General features: G+C 41.2%; 1 protein-coding gene across 1 annotated transcript in view; it reads left to right on the top strand.

Annotated features, from left to right (window-relative positions):
• The window catches only part of LOC126262364 (chorion peroxidase-like), a 260,243-nt gene that overhangs the window by 118,783 nt on the left and 118,798 nt on the right, over positions 1-22,662 (top strand). Inside the window, exon 2 of the mRNA XM_049958952.1 lies at positions 6,665-6,814. Coding sequence (XP_049814909.1) covers positions 6,665-6,814 — 150 coding nt within the window. The remainder of the gene's footprint in view (positions 1-6,664; positions 6,815-22,662) is intronic.

The raw sequence follows: 22,662 nt of genomic DNA, 5'->3' as shown, positions 1-22,662 counted from the left end.
TGAGCCTTATTGGTTTTTTAGGTATTGTATTCTAACATTCTGAGTGGTGTCTGTTTGTTCTATATCGTGTCTCCCTACCACTTTCGCGCAACGACGCTCTGAGCGTGTTTTTTAGGGAATTGACTAGTTTGAACCTGGGACCTGCTGCTGGTAAGGAGACGTCAGACCACACATGACATGTAGAGTTCAGAAGAGTTCAGTGAGAGTAGCGATGATATAACCAAATACTTAATGATTTCAGCGTCAGCTCCACTGCACTCCCTGTAAAAGAATCTTAATACTAACTAAATTTAGTGGAAGGGGTTCAAGGCTTTCCTCTTTTTAGTTAGCTGGTAAAATAACGTCGAAAAAGCAGTTAAGTTTACCATTGGAAATTTTATTCTACTCACAAAACATTGTTTATAAATTGCACTATTGATAAAAGGAAATGTTTTAATACAGGATGGTAAAAACCAATTGCGTTCAACAAAAATGTGAACGAATATTCCCTGAATGGGTTTCCAAGTTCTACAATGGATCGAAGGATGACCTATGCCATATCACATATATAATCTAGGTTTAAATTAAGTTTCACAAAAGAGAAAACTATCAAAATGGTCTACAGTGACACTCAATTATCTTTAATTACTTATCTAACTTGTCGTAAATTACAGTGGCTGATGTGGCTTCTCAATAACTATATAACAGAAAAATCATCGCGTTTCAGATTTTTACTTCAAGTGGCAAATGTGAACACCATGAGCTTTAATGGACGATCGACACTAGTATTACGCAAAAAGGGGGTGTAACAGATGAGACTTCTGCAGTTCTGAGTGAAGCTTTATGCGCTGTTATGCGGCATCACGTGCGTTCATTACCTTGTCGGTGTTCGTCAGGGGGCAGCGGGCAGCACAGCTCCGCTCACCTCGCTGTCTCGGAGGAGGAGGAGGAGGAGGAGATTAGTGTTTAACGTCCCGTGGACAACGAGGTCATTAGAGACGGAGCACAAGCTCGGGTGAGGGAAGGATGGGGAAGGAAATCGGTCGTGCCCTTTCAAAGGAACCATCCTGGCATTTGCCTGAAGCGATTTAGGGAAATCACGGAAAACCTAAATCAGGATGGCCGGAGACGGGACGCTGTCTCGGAAGCAACTCTCTCCTAACTTCTCCTTACTAAAATTTACCGAAGTTGGTTTAAAAAAACTATCTGGCTGTGTTTTCATCTGACCAATCAGGGCCTCAATGTTAACCTTAAGCTCCGCCTACAAAACTTCTGTCTATCCAATGAGAAACGTTACACTTTTCGTGGTGGGGCAATGTTTTTTAAAGTTTGCAATGTAACAGAGATGCGAAAAAGTCTCACGCTAAAACTTGCAGCTGGTGTGGTCCTTTTAGTGCTATTGTAAGATCTGTACTGTTCTTCTGGAGGGCTCTAGCTTTTAACATCGGCTGGGGGGTGGTCCTAGCGGTTAGCTGGCGACGTGGGTGTCCGTCCCTTATCGTAGGGCCTTCTAGCTTAACACGGTTCTGCTCTCGGCTTCTGTTCTCGTTTCTCCCCTCGGAAATGCGTCTGTCTCACGGTGGGAAGGTATGACATGCATTTAGGCATTCTTGTGTTAGTCTGTGGTTTTCCATTTGCTCACTCGTTACTCGTATTACTTTGGTTAATTTAATGTCACGATTTATTCGGAGCTATGTGACATACTACTGGATTTGCTTATCATGTCAGGGTTTTCATGGAAGGTGTTGGATTTACCTGACACCTTACAGTGTATCTCCATTCTTTCCGAACAGCATACACCAAGTTTCTGAGAAATTTGAAAATCTTGCACCAATTTACATTGCCGAACGATTTTTCCAAGTCGACAAATCCTGTGTAATATGTGTACGGAGTCCAACGTATGTAATACTTGTACGAAGTATGCTCAGAATATCTCCAGGCTTTTTACAATTATGCTGATATTTGCACGTGACCCCTTACTTGTTTCCCCCTCCTCTCCCCCCACCTGCTCGAACAACTCGACTGTGTTGTTACCGCGCTATTCCAGTTAGTAATCTGTGTATGACATGTTGCTGAAGCTGCTCCATGACTTCCAAAGTTATCCTTACTTATACATAATAACTTTTTTCTAAATCCTCCCCCAACTCTAGATATGATGGAGATATCATCCTTACTGTATGTATTCCAGACAGTAAGTTGATTATGTTTGAAGTTTGGTTGAAATTAGCGCAGGCATGCGTAAATGGTTCAAATGGCTCTGAGCACTATGGGACTTAACTTCTAAGGTCATCAGTCCCCTAGAACTTAGAACTAATTAAACCTAACTAACCTAAGGACATCACACACATCCATGCCCGAGGCAGGATTCGAACCTGCGACCGGAGCGGTCGCGCGGTTCCGGACTGTAGCGCCTAGAACCGCTCGGCCACCCTGGCCGGCTAGGCATGCGTAAGTTATGCTGTAATCACACGGGGAGCCACGTATAAAGTAAATATTCAGCACAGGTGGATGTTAGGGTGGGTTTGACGGTTGGCTCCTGCATCAGTTCCAATCTCAGAAATAGCGCCAGGTATGAAAAAAAAAAGAAAAAAAAGAAACACTAGAGCGCTAACTATTCAGTGGTATAGGACTCGTCAAACACGACTTACAAATGCCAGCACGATGTGATGGAGCATCACACTGGCCGAATATTACATCTTCATATGATATTTATCTCTCTCTCTCACTCACTCACTCTCTCTCACTCACTCACTCTCTTCCAGCACTTCTATATTCGATTTCTGCTTTCATTTGGCTCTTTCACTTCTTATTAAGAGAGGAGTGTTGTATCACTGTTTGACAGCTAATGCCATGTTTAGGTACAGATTTTACTGATTCACTCTGAATATTACATTACAAGTTCGATGTCTTGAGCTGATGTCAGCACTAGCTAAAACGATGTTTAAATAAAGTAACATATTAAGCGATCTAGACGGCTTTATTCATAAAATATCTTCTGTTCTCAAAATACGCATGCATCCCTGTCCTATGCCTACAAGTAGGTAAGTTGTTACACGGAAAGTGCGTTAAATATAAACATTTTAGAACTGACCTTTCAGTCTCTAGTGGTCTCGATGTCTAACAGAAACCAAATTCTTCTATCCTTCCTTTAACAGGCTGCGTTATCTTCTTACATGTACTCAGCGATGGAGGCGGAGGGAGGGAGGGATGACAAGTTTCACTTTTTCTGCCAATATCCGCTAAGTGGGTGCTACCTATCCCTTCGCTATGAGTTCTACGCAGACTTTAACAATGTTTGGAAGAAGTGATCACAACAACTGTCCCCCGCACATACATTTACAAAGGTAAATATGAAGAGATTCTCTGGCAGTTATGTTAATTCTAAAGAATACACTGTGAAATCTTTTCGTGCATTTAAACGCCTTTTTTTTGCTGCTGTCTATTTTATTCACTCCAGACGATTTTCGCCTTTTACATCAAGGCATCTTCGGTAGATTTTATCTGGAATAATACAGTTTTGTTTATACGTGTGATATGTCTAGATTAGGATACAGTTCGCGTTTTAGTTTTTATATAAATAAATTACTACTCTAGTTATTCGATTGTTTATAAAAGGAATATTTATACGCTTGCTGCGGTTGATGGTCACGCAAATAAACACGTGATATCGGAAATGTTTGAACTAGAAGAGCATCTACATGAACTAGCTTTTTGTTCAAATTGCAGTCTATCAATTAGAGCTTTTATGAGAAGAAAACCTTCCTGGGAATGAGAATGCAGAACTATGAATGAATTGGGATCATAGCGAACCGGAATTTGAGATATAAATTCACCATAAAGTAATACCTCACCTTGTTGTAGAAAATGTACTTGTGACGGAAAGTTTGACACTTGTCAGAGATTCCTTTTATTTTGAAATCCATTATATGTTCAGAATAGAATGATAATACCGGCTGAAGACGAATTGTCCATGAAAGTGTCTCCGTTTTAAGTTAACAAAAAATGGTTCAAATGGCTCTGAGCACTATGGGACTTAACTTTTGAGGTCATCAGTCCCCTAGAACGTGGAACTACTTAAACCTAACCAACCTAAAGACATCACACACATCCATGCCCGAGGCAGGATTCGAACCTGCGACGGTAGCGGTCGCGCGGATCCAGACTGAAGCGCCTAGAACCGCTCGGCCACTTCGGCCGGCTTTAAGTTGACAGTCAAGGATTTACTCAGTGGCATACTTCTTTATTGTTCAGAACATTCCAGTACCATAAACGCGTCTCTCGCTTTGTACGTTCCAATACCCTAAACGCGTCTCTCGCTTTGCATTCCGTTGCTAACGTTTGTTTTTTCTTTTATTTTTATGTATTTGTGCAAGATTCCAAAGATAGAATATTTTGTATCAGGTATCTCGTGTTGGTTTCGTCATTACTAAGATACAGGTGACATTAGTGGAGCAAATCTTTATGACGCAGTTGTTTCTTACATAGGATTTTTACTTTACGTTATGTGTATGCTACACGAGAGCAATGATTTAGTTGAGACAAAGTTTAGGATCCATATAAACATAAATTTCACCTATTTCCTACTTCACGCTACGGGAAATGAACTGCTATACTTCATTAGCCGTTCTCGAAAGCTGAAATCCTACTGAAACCGAAAGGACAGGCGAAACCGACGAAATATTTTTCCAAGTTAGAAGCATTTGGCAACTCTTTCTGCATTTTTTTAGATATTTTTCAGAGGCACGATTACAGAGGTTTTTGCTGTCCAGTGTTATCCGTCGCCTTGGCTACGCTTAGATTACAATTTATTGCTAGTCATTAGTGTGCAATCAGAGCAGAATGAGACTGAAGGTGAGCTGTGAAAAGAGACTTTGAAGTCACATTTAGAGTTATTCGTAGCTACTTTCAAAAGAACTTTTGCTTGGAATTTTGGCATGTGGTAATATCACTGTGCATCTACTTTACGAATTACTAGCTGACAAACCCAGCATCTATTAGAAACGAAAACAAAAAGTAAACAGCGTTTGTAGTGTAATATCGGAGAAAATCATTTTTATGCATTCGCGAAACACGTCTGAAATTATTAAACAGTCATACAAAGAAACATACGTAATACAAAAATTTGAATGGACAGTACACAAGTTAAGGAACATATTACGCAGAATATTAATGCTCTGTGACGTTTATTTAACTTGGAACTTTGTACTGAACGATATTTCTAGTATGCTGGCTGGAGCTGCTTCGCGCGTTTTGGTAACCGTATCTACGGCAAAGCCTCCTCATAGCTCTGCAGACGGCAATTGTATCCGACTACAGCCGTTTGCAATTTGGAGTTGAAAACTGTCAAAAGCGCTGTGAGGTTCAGGGAATTCCTTAAGTCGAACGTATTGTACGAGTGTATTAGTAGTAAAGAAAAAGTGTACTAAAACTTTATGCATGATGCGGTATTTTTTCACTCATCTCAGTGTTTACGACGTCGTATCTCTTGAACTATGAAACATAGATGGTTCTTACTCCCACAGCGATTGTTGCATGACAGTAAGCGATGCGTGTACCAAGTGTGGTTGAAATACGGTCTTGTGATTTAGGAGGAGGTGTGGAACATACATACATACATCTATCCATTTTTGTAATCTGCAAGGATTAAAACACTTGGCAGTGTTCAATGAAAAGCTGTGGAATTACGTCAACCAGCTCCCAAGAGAAGTCAAGTGCCTATTATGTTTTGTTTCGAAATATATTTTCAGTTTACATTTAAGAAAGGCTGATCTTGAGGTATATTGTTGTTGTTGTGGTCTTCAGTCCAACTCTCCATACTAATCTATCCTGTGCAAGCTGCTTCATTTCCCAGTACATACTGCAGCCTACATCCTTTTGAATCTGCTTAGTGTATTTATGTTTTGGTCTCCCTCTACGATTTTTACCCTCCACGCTGCCCTCCAATACTTAATTGTTGATCCCTTGATGCCTCAGAACATGTCCTACCAATCGATCCCTTCTTCTAGTCAAGTTGTGCCATAAACTCCTCTTCTCCCCAATTCTATTCACTACCTCCTCATTAGTTAAGTAATCTATCCATCTAATCTTCAGCATTCTTCTGTAACACCACATTTCGAAAGCTTCTATTCTCTTCTTGTCCAGACTACTTATCGTCCATGTTTCACTTCCATACGTGGCTACACTCCATACAAATACTTTCAGAAATGACTTCCTGCCACTTAAATCTATACTCGATGTTAACAAATTTCTCTTCTTCAGAAACGCTTTCCTTGCCATTGCCAGTCTACATTTTATATCCTCTCTACTTCGACTATCATTAGTTATTTTGCTCCCCAAATAGCAGAACTCATTTACTACTTTAAGTGTCTCATTTCCCAATCTAATTCCCTCAGCATCACCCGAGTTAACTCGACTACATTCCATTAATTCGTTTTGCTTTTGTTGATGTTCATCTTATATCCTCCTTTCAAGACACTGTCCATTCCGCTCAACTGCTCTTCCAAGTCTTTTGCTGTCTCTGACAATTACAATGTCATCGTCGAATCTTAAAGTTTGAGGTGTATTATCCGGAGATTATTGTTAACAGAAGACTCACTTTCATGTACTTTTGTATTATCCTTATGAAAACTTGGAGTTGTGTACAAACCTCTTCTCCCGTACACATGAAATGTTTCTCGCGTTGCAGTTGGCCTCCACTGGTGTTGGTACTGCTGGTGATATGGAGCGGTGCGGCGAACACGCAGTTTGTGGCGGACGGCGACTGCGCCCTGGTGCTGGACAGGCCCGGCAGGACGAGCGCCTACGACTACGCCCTCAACGCGCTCCGCGGCACCTTGTGAGTACTGTTAGCCCCTCTGCTATCGCCCTCCTCTGTTTAACTACCCGGATACTTGGGAAACAGTAATTAATGAACTGGTGCAAAGTTTCCTCTGCCTGGAAACAATGTAACTGGGATCATATGGTTCTCCATTGGTTTTTAGGGTTCCGTACCTCAAATGGTAAAAAAGGAACACTTATGAGATCATCACTATGATGTCCGTGTGTCCGTTTATCTGTGTGTCTGTCCGACTGTTAAGACCCGTCTTTCTCAGGAATGGTGAACAGAATCATGATTAAATTGGTGCCACATACTAAGGTCTATGGTCCCTTGGGATGTAAAAAATGTAAGGTCAATTGAATTAAAAGATACGACCATTTATGTCAAATATTTTTACACTCGAAAACTTTCTCATGCAAAAAAAGTAAGTCGTAGGCATGTCTAAGTAAATAAAAAAAATATTTTACTAAGTCTTATCTCTCTCTACATGTAAGTGTTTAACGGGAATAAGTGTACATATTTTTGTAGGTGGTTCCTTAATATATACACATATCAGTGTCCTGGCTGTTTTTTCTCTGAACTGTGTTCCGACGAACACATCACAAACTTTACGACCTGTTGTTTTCTGCACGGTCCTAAGTGAGTAGACTACACCTGCCAGTATAGACTAACCGTTTTGCGTCCACGCCTCCACACTTCAATACCAGATTTGCTGTCCAGGGGAAAGTCAGCATTAACGGCATTCTCTTGTCACATGTATTTGGAAGTGCTACCCAATCTAAACACATACGACATGTAATACCTATAATTATTATTCTGCAAATCTACATCTACATCCACATATATACTCCGCAATCCACCATACGGTGTGTGGCGGAGGGTAAAAAATGGTTCAAATGGCTCTGAGCACTATGGGACTTAACATCTGAGGTCATCAGTCCCCTAGAACTTAGAACTACCTAAACCTAACTAACCTAAGGACATCACACACATCCATGCCCGAGGCAGGATTCGAACCTGCGACCATAGCGGTCGAGTGGTTCCAGACTGAAGCGCCTCGAACCGCTCGGCCACACCGGCCGGCGGCGAAGGGTACCTCGTACCACAACTAGCATCTTCTCTCCCTGTTCCACTCCCAAACAGAACGAGGGAAAAATGACTGCCTATATGCCTCTGTACGAGGCGGCAGTAAAATTGTACTGCAGTCACACTCAAATGCTGGTTCTCTAAATTTCCTCAGTAGCGATTCACGAAAAGAACGCCTTCTTTCCTCCAGAGACTCCCACCCGAGTTCCTGAAGCATTTCCGAAACACTCGCATGATGACCAAACCTACCAGTAACAAATCTAGCAGCCCGCCTCTGAATTGCTTCTGTGTCCTCCCTCAATCCGACCTGATAGGGATCCCAAACGCTCGAGCAGTTCTCAAGAATTGGTCGTATTAGTGTTTTATAAGCGGTCTCCTTTACAGATGAACCACATCTTCCCAAAATTCTACCAATGAACCGAAGACGACTATCCGCCTTCCCCACAACTGCCATTACATGCTTGTCCCACTTCATATCGCTCTGCAATGCTACGCCCAAATATTCAATCGACGTGACTGTGTCAAGCGCTACACTACTGATGGAGTATTCTTTTTCCTATTCATCTCCATTAATTTACATTTATCTATATTTAGAGTTAGCTGCCATTCTTAACACCAATCACAAATCCTGTCCAAGTCATCTTGTATCCTCCTACAGTCACTCAACGACGACACCTTCCCGTACACCACAGCATCATCAGCAAACAGCCGCACATTTCTATCCACCCTATCCAAAAGATCATTTATGTAGATATAAAACAACAGTGGACCTAACACATTTCCCTCGGGCACTCCACATGATACCCTCACCTCCGATGAAATGACGTAAATACTGATGTAATTTTGTTCAGTGCCCTGTCCTCAGTCACCAATAGAAATATTTGCACTTGTACCCGTTACACCCTGTACAAACTGAAGTCTCCAGTTCGCTTCTTTTTGTATGTCCTGGCTAATCTGGGGAGCTACTGTACAGATTTTGCAATGCTTTACCTTACTCCCGGACTAATTTTCAGAAAACTTTGCGTGTATAACCTATAAGTATTTCGTGGTAAATTCGCTGAACTATGAAGAATTCGTCAATCATTTCTGTGAAAATGAAAATGACGCCATTGTCATCTACCGGTAAGTGGCAGACGTAAAACTTAAAAATAAAACATTCTCTAAAGCCTAGGAATTCCCGGCACCGATATCTTGCCAGTATCAGTATCGATAACAGGCACAAATCTTCGAGATTCTCGATCCCCGGAATGGATGAACTATCTGTATACGTAGTTAAGTTTGTACTGAACCTCGGTGTGTAAGTCCTAGTCACACCTCCCCGGATTTTTTTTAGTAGTCAGTATATTCATTGCATTCCTTGCTTCATTCACGAGATGTGCAAGTGTGGCTAAATGACTTAATAATGTATAAGCAAAATAGATAGGTGTGTGACATGCGGAAATTTGGGTCAGTCCCGGGATCGTGTTCGGACAGCCGAAATGGTAAGACGACTGCTCGCCTTAGGCGGGAAATCCGGGTTCGAGTCATGGTCCGGCGCAAATTTTCACACGTCGCTTTCGCACGTAAGTTGAACTTCAGGAATAAATTGTAGTGCGTCATATTTGAAACTCTAATGTGTCATCATATAAAAATATAAATTTTAAACATCTCAGTTCACGTTACCTTCTTATTCAAGTAAAATTTTAGGAATGTCAGATATTAAATATTTTCAGTATAGGTTATCTAGTTAAATAAACATTTGTCAGTGCTTTATTTTATTTTAGATGTGAATATCTTTAAGTTATTAAAACAATTTACGAAAAAGACTAAGTATTTCGGAAAAATTTTAGACAGCACTCCCGATGAAAGAATAACTGTCCATATGAGCCAAATAATTAGATACGCCCGTATAGAAGACAACATTGCGTGATTTCTAGAATCCTTCTTAGGCTTTTATACATCGGGCTGTTTATATTAGGAAAGAATGCAGTGGATATTTCAAAAGATATTCCACAGCAGCTGGAAAAAGATATTGTATTGTGCAGGGCTCAGAGTTATCCCAATGCTGCATCAGTGTAAAGAGTACACAAAAATAGTCAGAACACTGTTGCAGAAACAACGAAACAAACATGCCAAATTTAAACCGACGCAAAATCCCCAAGACTGGCGATCTTGTACAGAAGCTCGAAATTTAGCGCGGACTTCAATACGAGATGCTTGTAACAGTTTCCACAACGAAAATTTTGTCTTGAAACTGGCAGAAAATCCAAAGAGATTCTGGTGATATGTGAAGTATGTTAGCAGTAAGAAACAAACAATTCCTTCTCTGCGCGATAGCAATGGAGGAGATACTATTGAAGACAGTGCTGCCAAAGCAGAGTTACTAAACACAGCCTTCCGAAATGCCTTCAAAAAAGAAGACGAAGTAAATATTGCAGAATTCAAATCAAGAACAGCTGCCAACATGAGTAACATAGAAGTAAATATCCTCGGAGTGGTGAAGCAACTTGAATCACTTATTAAAAGCAAGTCTTCTGGTTCAGACTGTATACCAATTAGGTAACTTTCAGAGTATGCTGATGCATTAGCTCCATACTTAACAATCATATACAACCGTTCGCTCGACGAAAGATCCGTACCCAAAGACTGGAAAGTTGCACAAGTCACACCAATATTCACGAAAGGTAGTAGGAGTAATCCACTTAATCACAGCCCATTTCATTAACGTCGATATTGTGTTCGAACATTATGAATTACCTCGAAGAAAACGGTATATTGACACACAGTCAACATGGATTTAGAAAACATCGTTCTTGTGAAACACAACAAGTTCTTTATTCGCATTAAGTGTTGAATGCTATTGACAAGGGATTTCAGATCGATTCCGTATTTCTGGATTTCCGTAAGACTTTTGACACTGTAGCACACAAGTGGCTTGCAGTGAAATTGCTTGCTTATGGAATATCGTCTCAGGAATGTGACTGGATTTGTGATTTCCTGTCAGAGACGTAGCCATTGACGGAAAGTCATCGAGATAAAACAGAAGTGTTATAGGCCCTTTGCTGTTTCTTATCTTTATAAACGATTTGGGGGACAATCTGAACAGCCGTTTTAGGTTGTTTGCAGATGACGCTGTCATTTATCCACTAATAAAGTCATCAGAAGGTCAAAAAAAATTACGAAAAGATTTAGAAAAAAATCTGAATGGTGTGAAAAGTGGCAGTTGACCCTATGTAACGAGAAGCGTGCGGTGCAAAAGGGAATTCGTTAAACTTCGGTTACACGATCAAATCTAAAGGCCGTAATTTCAACTAAATTTATAGGAATTACAATTACGAACAACTTAAATTGGAAGGAACACAGAAAATGTTGTGGGGAAGGCTAGCCAAAGACTGCGTGTTATTGGCAGGACACTTAGAAAATGTAACAGATCTACTAAAGAGACTGCCTACACTACGCTTGTCCGTCCTCTTTTCGAATACTGCTGCGCGGTCTGGTATCCTTACCAGATAGGACTGACGGAGTACATCAAAATAGTTCAAAAAAACGGCAGCACGTTTTGTATTTTCGCGAAATATGGGAGAGAGTGTCACTGAAATGATACAGGATTTGGGCTGGACATCATTAAAAGAAAGTCGTTTTTCGTTGCGACGGAATCTTCTTACGAAATTCCAATCACCATCTTTCTCCTGCGAATGCGAAAATATTTTTTTGACACCGACCTACATAGGGAGAAACGATCACCACGATAAAATAAGGGAAATCAGAGCTCGTACGGAAAGATATAGATGTTCGTTCATTCCGCGTGCTATACGAGATTGGAATAAAAGAGAATTCTGAAGGTGGTTCGATGAACCCTCTGCCAGGCACTTAAATGTGATTTACAGAGTATCCATGTAGATGTAGATGAGTATAAAGAAAAATTTGAGAAGTCACTCCAAAAGCTATGTTCAGTTCCTGTATTAATCATTCCTTAAGTCTTAAGTAGAAAACTGCACCTGAGACTGTTAAAGTAAATATTTTAGAAATAAAATGTTGCCTGTTCACTACTTCGGATAGAGGCACATTTATCAAAATGCTAACAGCGATGTACCTTTGCTTGTCCATCGTTTTTTTCAAACCGAACCATTTCGTACTGGATCTGACATCATACGCTGCTTAGGTATACTAATATAATGAGTGGCTCGCAACCTTCGCTCAAAGCCGGTGTAATTGGAGAAGGGCCAACAAACCTCCCTATCGTTTACTGAAACGGCGGCGCAATCAGCTAAGTGGTCCCGGCAGACGGTTGCGGAAGATCACATCTGTTTGATGAGCTTCCAGTCCTTCGCCTTCTGTGTCTGGCAGGGACAAACAGCTTAGCCTTATACGTTTCCTAAACATCAGCTTTATACGGTTCTTAAACATTGACCTAGAACAGTCGTTCGCTGGTAATCACAGGAAACTGCTACACTTAGTCACTTGTTTCTGTTACTTGTCATTGCCAATGTTCTTCCTCAGTCTTTTGGTAAACACAATATGGTCCACAGTTCTCACAGAATAGGGTGCTAAACACGGCGCGGATACTCATTTTAGTTCCTTTTGGACAAAGCAGATCGCCCGGGAATGTATCTTTTTTAGCAATGTATTCCACAGCTGATGTGCATGACTCATTCTGATATGGAATACGAAAAGAATCATTTAGCTACAGATCGACCATTATTAGCGTGCAAGCATTGCTAACAGCTGTATTTTCTATTAGAGAAATCGTATGATGGCATAGCTTCTGGCGGTACTAATTGCGGATAGGTAAAGAAATCAGCGAGCGATTCTCATAGTGCACGAGAAAGAATAATTATCCATACTGCGCTCAGTGTAGCATCAAGCCCCTGATAAAATGTCTCAGCAAGAAGGCCTAACAGTCAGACAGCAAAATTCTTGAAAGAATGACGCGTAACCAAAACCCAAAGACTTTAAATTCCTCGACAACGACCTAGAAAGCCTACGTTATTGTATGTCAGTGTCCATTAAATGTCTTTGTCACTAGATAATAATGCTTTGTTGTTAATGAACGTAGCCATTTCGCTTTGTAAATTTCAACTACTCATCTGTTACCGTATCCTCAATATCACCTTTTTAAAGAAAATTGTTGGCATGATGTAAGACATTTTTCTCTCTCAATGATATTAACATTGTACAAGTTGCAGCCGAACTCCTCCGACAAAACTTCGGAAATCGTATGCGGGTATTTTGGATTTTAGTGTAAGTATCCCGGGGTCTACAGTGGCTCGTTACAGAATAAAACCTTTCGTTATCTTTGTAGCTGTGTTGCAATGAAAACATTTCAACGGTGTGTTGGAAGCAAACTTATTACATTCACACACGATACTTGCTATTGACAGCAGTAATGGACGCTTTACTTTTCGCTCTCAAACATATATTTAGTATTACTCAGGTTTGCTTCGCGTTTGTTTCTCCTGCAGTGTCAGCTTCGGGTTAATTGTGATACGCAGTAGTATGGATAGATTTGCTGATGAAGACTTCACTGAATTCCACAGAAGAGAGTTGCAGAAACGCAGTGCTGAGGTGTTCTCGCTGCAACCTTACTTTAGTATATTTGAATTTTCCATTTTGATGAAAGCTGCTACGAAGTCGTATGATAACTTCAGACTGGAAAAATTGTGTCTGAGGATGGGGCTGGTAGCCCCGAAATCGATCGTGACACAATAAGAAATCTTAACGTATGTTCTAAGACAAAAAAAGCAAGGACGCCGGATGTCTCCCAAATAGAGAACGTTTGGACCATTATGGGCAGGGCTCTCCAACCAGCTCAGGATTTTGACGATCTACCGCGCCGGCCGATGAAGGACGGAGCAAGGAGGACTCCAAAACCAAACTAGCACTGGAAAAAAAGGGAATTCCTGGTCAAGAGAAGTCTGCTAGTATCAAACATAGGTCTTAATTTGAGGAAGTCATTTCTGGGAATGTACGTTTGGAGCACAAAGCGCTGTATGGTAGTGAAACAGAGACGGTGGGAAAACCGGAACAGGAGTGTCGAAGCATTTGAGAGTGGTGCTATAGACGAATGTTGAAAACTAGATGGACTGATAAGGTAAGGAATGAGGAGGTTCTGAGTAGAATCGGGGAGGAAAGGAATATGTGGAAAACACTGACAAGGAGAAGGGACAGGTTGATAGGACATCTGTTAAGACATTAGGACTGTCTTCCATGGTACTAGAGGGAGCTGTAGAGGGCAAAAACTGTAGAGGAACACAGAGATTGTAACACGTCCGGCAAATAATTGTGGACGTAGGCTACAATTGGTACTATGAGATGGAGAGGTTGGCACAGGAGAGGAATTCGAAAAAAACTCTATCAATCAATGTCAAGCCGAATAACTGCTTTCGTAAAGGCCACAGGTAGACCAACGCACTGTTGACTTGCTCAATTTGTGAAGGTCTTTCTCTTGAATAAATCATCCAATTTTTCTGAAACTAAAATAATTTGTTTGTCCGTACATGAACATCACATCTACCAATTTCCATCCCATTTGGATAAATCCTTCGTGGTACGCCGTTCTTCTGGTCTTTGAGTGTATTACAATACCTTTGCATCTGTAGAAGGTCACCCAGCAGCAACCGCAAGCTGTGTTCTTGTTTTGTAACTTTTGGTGATCGCATGTTATAAGCGTTTAAAGTATTGTGAAGGTATTGGCACAGAAACAAAGGTAATTGCGGTAATAAACGGAATAACATTTAAATTATTACTCTATAGCGAACCATTGGAGCCCTGATACAAAAAGGCCTCTTATACCGAAGTACTCAGAAAATATCCCTGAACAACTTCCGAATTTTGCCAGTGGGCGTCATTAGAGACAGAGCACCAGCTCGGTTTATGGAAGTATGGAGAAGGAAATCGGCCTTACCCTTTCAAAGTAACCATCCCAGCATTTGCCCTAAGCGAGTTAGGGAAATCACGGAAGACCTAAGACCGGATGGTCGGATGCGAGTTTGAAACGTCGTCCTCCCGAATGCGATTCCGCTGCGCTAACCACTGCGCTATACCGCTTGATATGGAAATCGGATTCCTTCTGCATATTTGTAGGTACATTTCTTGGATTTTACGCTGAAAAAGATAAATTCCATTACAAATTATCACGTTTTAGTAACAGAACGTGAACAGAGTGATGAACTAATTTTGTTGCCAAATGAACGCATTGAACTGTGACTCCCGAAGTTCCGGGTTCCAGTCCCGGAACGGCACGTAGTTGTAGCTTGTCAGTCGCGCCCAGCGCCAAGCTGACGAGTGCTTTTCTTCCCACATCGCGTTTTCCGCACGCGATGGGGGCTCAGAAAGCGTGACCCTGCCGTGTTTGGCCGCACCCGCGGAATGCTAACCGGGAAACTGCTTTCTCCAGGCGTGCGCTCACAATTTTCCAGACTTGATGCTGTACTCTTGGCGTTACTAGCTAATAACAGACCTATGTTAATGGCTTTTCAGACGGAACTGCAACCACAGAGCTGATCACAGGGCAATTACTAAAGAGAATAATACTGAATAGGTCGCAATTTCCTCCCAACTTGAGAGCTTAAATGCGCACCTTCGCTTCGTGGAAATTCGCTAAAGCCAAATCCGTTACTTTTTTGTGTCCACAATTCTACCCGCTTTCACCATCTATTTCTAGGGGAACGGCTGCAACGAAATATTCCTCTGTATTTTTTATATGTTTTGACTGTTGTTTTGCAGAGGCTGTTATTATCGAAAATTTGTCTGACCAGCAGCAAAAGATTTTCACTGAGTTCTGCTTCGAAGACTTCAGTAAGAAAAGGAATGTCTTGTCTATCATTTCGTGCCTCTGTTATCAGTGGGTCGGTCTTGTTGTCAAAAAGAGTGGGTTTACAAACGTTTACACGTGAAGATGGATACACACCACTCTGTCTTAAGTGTTTTATGTATTTATCTTGAAATTTAGTTACGAAACTGGGATACAGAACTGTTTGAGACGATCTTCCTGCCTTTGTCAGGAAAATTGTGGCGGTAAAAATTTCGTTCCACCATGATCAATGGATTAATGAAAACCACCTCAGCTGTATAACTACAATATACATATTGTGCTACAGCTGTTTGTAGAACATCTTCAGGTAACTAAAATTGTAATAATTCAGCTGAGGTGGTTTTCGTTAATCATTAAGCTTAACATGATCAAGATAATCAATGGATGCAGGTACCTCTGAGGTGGTTCCACTCCATCAGTTTAGCGTTCTCAGCCACTGAGTTGGGCTCTTACGAGGCGACTGTAGTCTAAGCAATCCGACATTTCTAATAACAAATTAAAAATTACTTTGAGAAACAATGTAGCAGAAAGAACTAGGGAAAGAACGAAAAAATTTCGGTAGATGCAGGAACTAGTGATATGGAGATTGTGTAACTAAAACACTACAACACGAAAGGCAAGTCGAGAAGCAGATAACTAAAGCACTGTACCACAGTGATTAGGTCAGAATGTATACATATGAATGCTTAAACATGAACTGCAAGCGAGACAGGACTTGGAAGACGGGTTATTCGAAAAAAAAACAATGGCTGCAATACAAACTACGCAAAGTTAGAAAATGAAAAGTAATAACATACATACCAAAACACTCAGAAAATATCAGAAATAATGGCAAACTGATGGTTAATCTCCTCTGGACACCTGTATCGAATGAATGAGAACGGGATAACGAAACAAATATCCCTGTATTTCTGTACAATGAAGCCAATAATAGCATCGGTTACAGAGATATGGAAACATTTGAAAGTTAAAACGTAGAATCAGTCACATATAATGTAAAGGAACTAGTTTAACGCGTTTGGAAGGTACATGGCTTCATCACCGCATATATCTATACACAAAAATCTTCATTACGTAAATACACTCAGATTCATTCACCCAAGGTCCTCACAGCATATATAGTGTCTTTCTCATGCGTTAACGTCCGGAAGTGTTTTTCTAGTGGAGGAGCGTTCACGCTTAATATACACTATGTGATCAAGAGTATCCGGACACCCCCAAAAACATACGTTTTTCATATTAGGTGCATTGTGCAGTTACTTACTGCCAGGTACTCCATATCAACGACCTCAGTAGTCGTTAGAAATCGTGAGAAAGCAGAATGGGGCACTCCGCGGAACTCACAGACTTCGAACGTGGTCAGGTGATCGGGTGTCACTTGTGTCATACGTCTGTACGCTAGACTTCCACACTCCTAAACATCCCCAGGCTCACTGTTTCCCATGTGATAGTGAAGTGAAAACGTGAAGAGACATGTACAGCACAAAAGCATACAGGCCGACCTCGTCTGTTGACTGACAGAGACCGCTGACAGTTGAAGAGGGTCGTAACGTGTAACAGGCAGACATCTATCCAGACCAGGATAGATCCAGGAATTTCAAGCTGTATCGGGACAGTTAGGCGGGAGGTGAGAAAACTTGGATTTCATGGTCGAGCGGCTGCTCAAAAGCCACACATCACGCCGGTAAATGCCAAACGACGCCCGCTGTAAGGAGCGTAAACATTGGACGATTGAACAGTGTAAAAACGTTGTGTGGAGTGACGAATCACGTTACACAATGTGGCAATTCGATGGCAGGGTGTGGGTATGGTGAATGTCCAGTGAACGTCTTCTGCCAGCGTGTGTAGTGCAAACAGTAAAATTCGGAGGCGGTGGTGTTAAGGTGTGGTGGTGCTTTTCATGGAAGGAGCTTGCACCATTTGTAGTTTTTCGTGGCACTATCACAGCACAGGCCTACATTGAAGAGCAATTCGGGAATGGCGATCTTTCAACCCAATCGAGCACCAGTTCGTAATGCACGGCCTGTGTCGGAGTGGTTACAAGACAATAACATCCCGGTAATGGACTGGCCTGCACAGAGCCCTGAGCTGAATCCTACAGAGCACCTTTTGGATGTTTTGGAACGCCGACTTACTGCCATGCCTCACCGACTGACATCGAAACCTCTCCTCAGCGCAGCACTCCGTGAAGAATGGGCTACCATTCCCCAAGAAATCTTCCAGCACCTGACTGAACGTCTGCCTGCGAGAGTGGAAGCTGTCATCAAGGCTAAGGGTGAGCCAACACCATATTGAATTCCAGCATTACTTTACGTACCTTGAATCAAGAAATGGGGTTGTTTGCAGGAAGACAAATGCCTACACAGTGCGACCAACGTCTGTACCCTACATACTGTCAGCAAGGCGATCACTGTTGGGTTTTCCGTTGACACGGTATCGCAGAGCGAGAGGCACTCCGAAAGTGAAGTGCACAACAGACCACAACACAGAAGTGGTAGAAAATCGTCTTTTCAGACGAGATCACATTCTGTGTAAAGCTTAATGATGGACGTATCTGCTTGTGGAGTCTCCGAGGAAGAAGTATTAAATGGTATTCATCATCATCATCGTTTTTTCTTTGAAATTCAACTCTTAGCATGACTGTGTAATGTGTCACTGCCTACGTAACGTCACCACCTCTTATTTGCATAATGCCCGTGCTTTTCTGACCTGCCGCGATACAGCTTCCGACTGTCGCCCTAGCCAACACCATCAACCAATGAAAGCATCTGATCTCGGCTTGCCAAGGGAGAAGAGAAGTAGTTCTACATACTAAGTATCGCATCCTTCATAGCCTCAGATCTCTAACACGCTCAGCCATATATTCTTCCTACTATGCTGTGTATGCATTTTTATTCTTCCTATTGTACTGTAGTTGCACAATAAATAAAAGGATATTGTTTGTTGTCGTTTCTGGTGTTCCAATTTTAATGGCCAATGGTGTATATCCACGAGCCTTAGGACGAGATTTTCTCGCTCACTGTGAAGTGCTTCCTTCAAAGAAATGCTGATATACAAGCACACGCATTTCCCAAGGTGCACAAAGAAAATTCAGTCCTCCGTGAAATATACGAGCACGAGTCTTTGGTGCCGACGATTATATCGGAAAATTTCCTTCGTGCTACTGAGTTAACTGATTCTTCTGCAGGTGACACTGTCATGCACATAAAAAGAAAAAGTGCGAAGTACGACATCATAGATACCTTTCAAACTCTTCTACCGAAGTTACTGAAAAGTACGTGGTAAAGAACATATTTAACCGTAAAGAGTGTTAGCTTTTCTTTCCGTCACTTTCTCCGACAAGGCATTTATCCTTTGTGTATTTAACTCCTTATCCGTAACGAATATTCTTAGTTTTCTCGGAGGTCAGCAGTTCCCGAAATTTTTGTAGACTAGTTGTGTGTCAAGTAAACCTGGAACCACTCTTATTGCTCTTCTTTGTATGCACTCGGTGTTCCCGTTATGTCACGTGTTACAAACCACAAACACATAAACAGTGTTCCTTATGCAATGAGTTTCGTAAAAAGGATAAGTTTCCCTGTGCTCTACAAATGAAATAATCCATGTCATACGGAAATGAATGAGGTTCGCATTTGACTTACACATTTTGCGCTCTAGTCAGGTTTTAATATCAATGTTCAATTTAGCACTACGTGTTTCACCAACGTACCCCTTCATCGTGTGGTGATCTACGACTTACACATTATTTTGTCTGATTAAACATGTATGCTAATTCTGTCGTTATAGGGCGAGCCAACGGGGTTAGGTGATGAACTTTCGTTGGCTCTGTGTAGTTAATTTGGGTTAGACATTGGATAAAAAGAGATCGGTGTACTTTCCGCGTCAAATTCGGATAAAAGGCCAAGTCTGTGACAAATGCCTCCATTATTGTCGTCAGGGACTAATTCTGACTGCCAATTTGTGTTTCTTCTGTGTCTCAAATCTGCAACCATTCTCACTACCCTTACCTAGGCTATGTACGGCCGGCAGTCCTGTCAATTCAGTCTGATACAAATCCCAAAGACAGCCCCAGAAGACAATGACTGAGGCATACACCAAAAGCTTGGAATTTTATGCGAACTGGACGCGGCGAGACAACTGAGAACATTTATCCCAATATTCCATCGCGAAAGACTTCGCAGTCTTATAACAGACTGGATTCTGCAGTACAAAGCGGTGCGTGCTCGCTGGCGAGACGAGGAAGTGACCCAGACTCGGTTCGAACCCGTGAGACGGATCAACGACCGGTAGTTTGGTACGCTGATCATCCTAAATGTGGTGTTTACATCGTTTTTCATGCTCGTTCAGTTATTCTCCGCCTCAAAAACTACTATAACCCATCGACGGTAGAATGAACTCTGTGAATCGGAGATACCTCTTATACTAGCAGAAATTAACGTTAACCTACGTCTAGTAAGAAAATGGGTTTCATTTCTGACCTATAGACCACAAACCATTAATGAAAACAATGGTTACACTTACACATGTGCCTATAAGGGAAGTCTTGGAACCGACAAAGGACGCTATACTATTAGGAAATTGCCGGCCGAAGTGGCCGTGCGGTTAAAGGCGCTGCAGTCTGGAACCGCAAGACCGCTACGGTCGCAGGTTCGAATCCTGCCTCGGGCATGGATGTTTGTGATGTCCTTAGGTTAGTTAGGTGTGGTGTCACCGCTAGACACCACACTTGCTAGGTGGTAACTTAAATCGGCCGCGGTCCTGTAGTACATGTCGGACCCGCGTGTCGCCACTGTGTACTCGCAATCCTAGCGCCACCACATGGCAGGTCACAAGACACGGACATGACCTCGCCCCAGTTGTACGGACGACATAGCTTGCGACTAGACCTACCAAGTATTCCTCTCATTGGCCGAGAGACAGATTAAATAGCCTTCAGCTAGTCCATCGCTACTACCTAGCAAGGCGCCATGTGTATCATTGCTAATTGCTTCTACTATGCAAGAGATGTATTTCAACCAGAAGAACATCATTAAAAGTTAAGTAGATGACAATCTCTCTTCTTTTCTTTATAGTTTTTCATCCAGTCTCCTGTTTCAGAATTTACGCCCGTCTGCGTTAGTTTCGCGTGCACCTAGCCACTCATTGTGTCGAGACCTTAGGGAATCGACACAACATTAGGTTTAACTAGTTCTAAGTTCTAGGGGACTAATGACCTCAGCAGTTGAGTCCCATAGTGCTCAGAGCCACTATTAGGAAATTACACCTGAAAACAGGTGTTATTATATTTAAAATATATACCGACAAATATTAATATATAGTAAACTTTTCTTACAGATCGTGTATAATGTGTTAATAGATATTATTTTATTGTTGAAAACACTCAAGAAATTAGGAAGAGTTTATGTTCTTAATGACACCAAAAGCCTACCGTAGAGTAGCCTTTGAAAAAAGAAAGAAAAAACTTCGTTGCCTTATAGCTTCTCATACAGAAATTTTATATGTGGGATGAACCAAATTCACCACCTGCCTTCAACATGAGCAACAACAACAAAATCTATTTATGTAAAATGCAATGTGCTGAATGACTGAGTCATCATCACGGAACCCAAGTCGCCAAGGATAGAAACATGAAATTTGGAGACGGAATTGATCTTACACTCTAGGCGTCGTTAAGAATGAATTTTTCGAAATTTCGTACCGAAGGGGGTGAAATAGGGGATGAAAAGCTTTTTGAAAAGATGTCAATATTAAGGCAATTTTGAAGATAAACCTACGAAAATTGGTATTTGGTTTCTTGGTCATAAATTAAAAAAATGTTTCAGCATTTTTGAAAATTTAACGCCAATGGGGGTGAAATAATGGATGAAAATGTTTTCGAAAATAAATCGTTAGTAAAGAATAAAATATTTTTAAGCTACATCTGTGAAAATTGGTATTTGACTTCTTAGTTACAAATAAAAAATACGTGTTTTAGTTTCTTTTTAAGGATTTCAACCCCTAAGGGGATGAAATGTTTCATGAAAATATTTCGTTATGAACGTGTTTTTAAAGCAAACTACATGAAAATTTAAATTTGACTTCTCGATTAGAAATTAAAAAATACGTGTTTCATTGTTTGGACATTCAACACCTATGGGGATGAAATAGGGTATAAAGTTTTTATGAGAATATTTCTCTAAGCAAGCAGTTTTGAAGCTAAGTCTTTGAAAATTTGTATTTGATTTCTTTGTTAGAAATTAAAAAATTACTCGTTTCACTGCTTTTGAAAACTCAAAGAAATAAAAAAAAACGTGTCTCACCGCTTTTGCAAACTCAGCTCCTCAGGGGGTGAAATGGGGGATGAAAATTTTTACGAAAATATTTCGGTATATTAAAAAAATTTAAAATTAAATCTGTGAAAATCGGTATATCACTTCTTGGTGATATGTAAAGAAATATGTTTTAGAGATGAAAGTTTCTATGGAAATATCAGCCTAACGACGCAAAGGCAGGATTAACAAAAACCTTGGGCTCCAGATACCAGAGTCGCTTTTCGGTCAAAAGTACTTTCGGGAAAGATCATGTTTCTACGACCTTCATTAGCGTGAAAACTTTAGAAGGTGTTACAGTTTGCGAACAACGTAAAAATTCGAATAAAAAAAGATCCTTGCAGACCATTCAGTCTACGTAAGTGGCGCAGCGAGCGCTAAGCTAATGTCACATACATTGCAAATGTAATCAAAGTTGTGTATAATTAGTAAATGAGCCGGCCGGAGTGGCCGAGCGGTTAAAGACGCTACAGTCTGGAACCGCACGACCACTACGGTCGCAGGTTCGAATCCTGCCTCGGGCATGGATGTGTGTGATGTCCTTAGGTTAGTTAGGTTTAAGTAGTTCTAAGTTCTAGGGGACTTATGACCTCAGCAGTTGAGTCCCATAGTGCTCAGAGCCATTTGAACCAAAGTAAATGAGCACCTGATATTGGCTACATGTTTTCGAAATGCTGTGT

The sequence above is a fragment of the Schistocerca nitens genome, chromosome 1, assembly GCF_023898315.1.
Source record: "Schistocerca nitens isolate TAMUIC-IGC-003100 chromosome 1, iqSchNite1.1, whole genome shotgun sequence".
NCBI lineage: Eukaryota > Metazoa > Arthropoda > Insecta > Orthoptera > Acrididae > Schistocerca > Schistocerca nitens.
The sequence above is the reverse complement of the archived record's forward strand: the minus strand, read 5'-3'. Positions and strand labels throughout refer to the sequence as shown.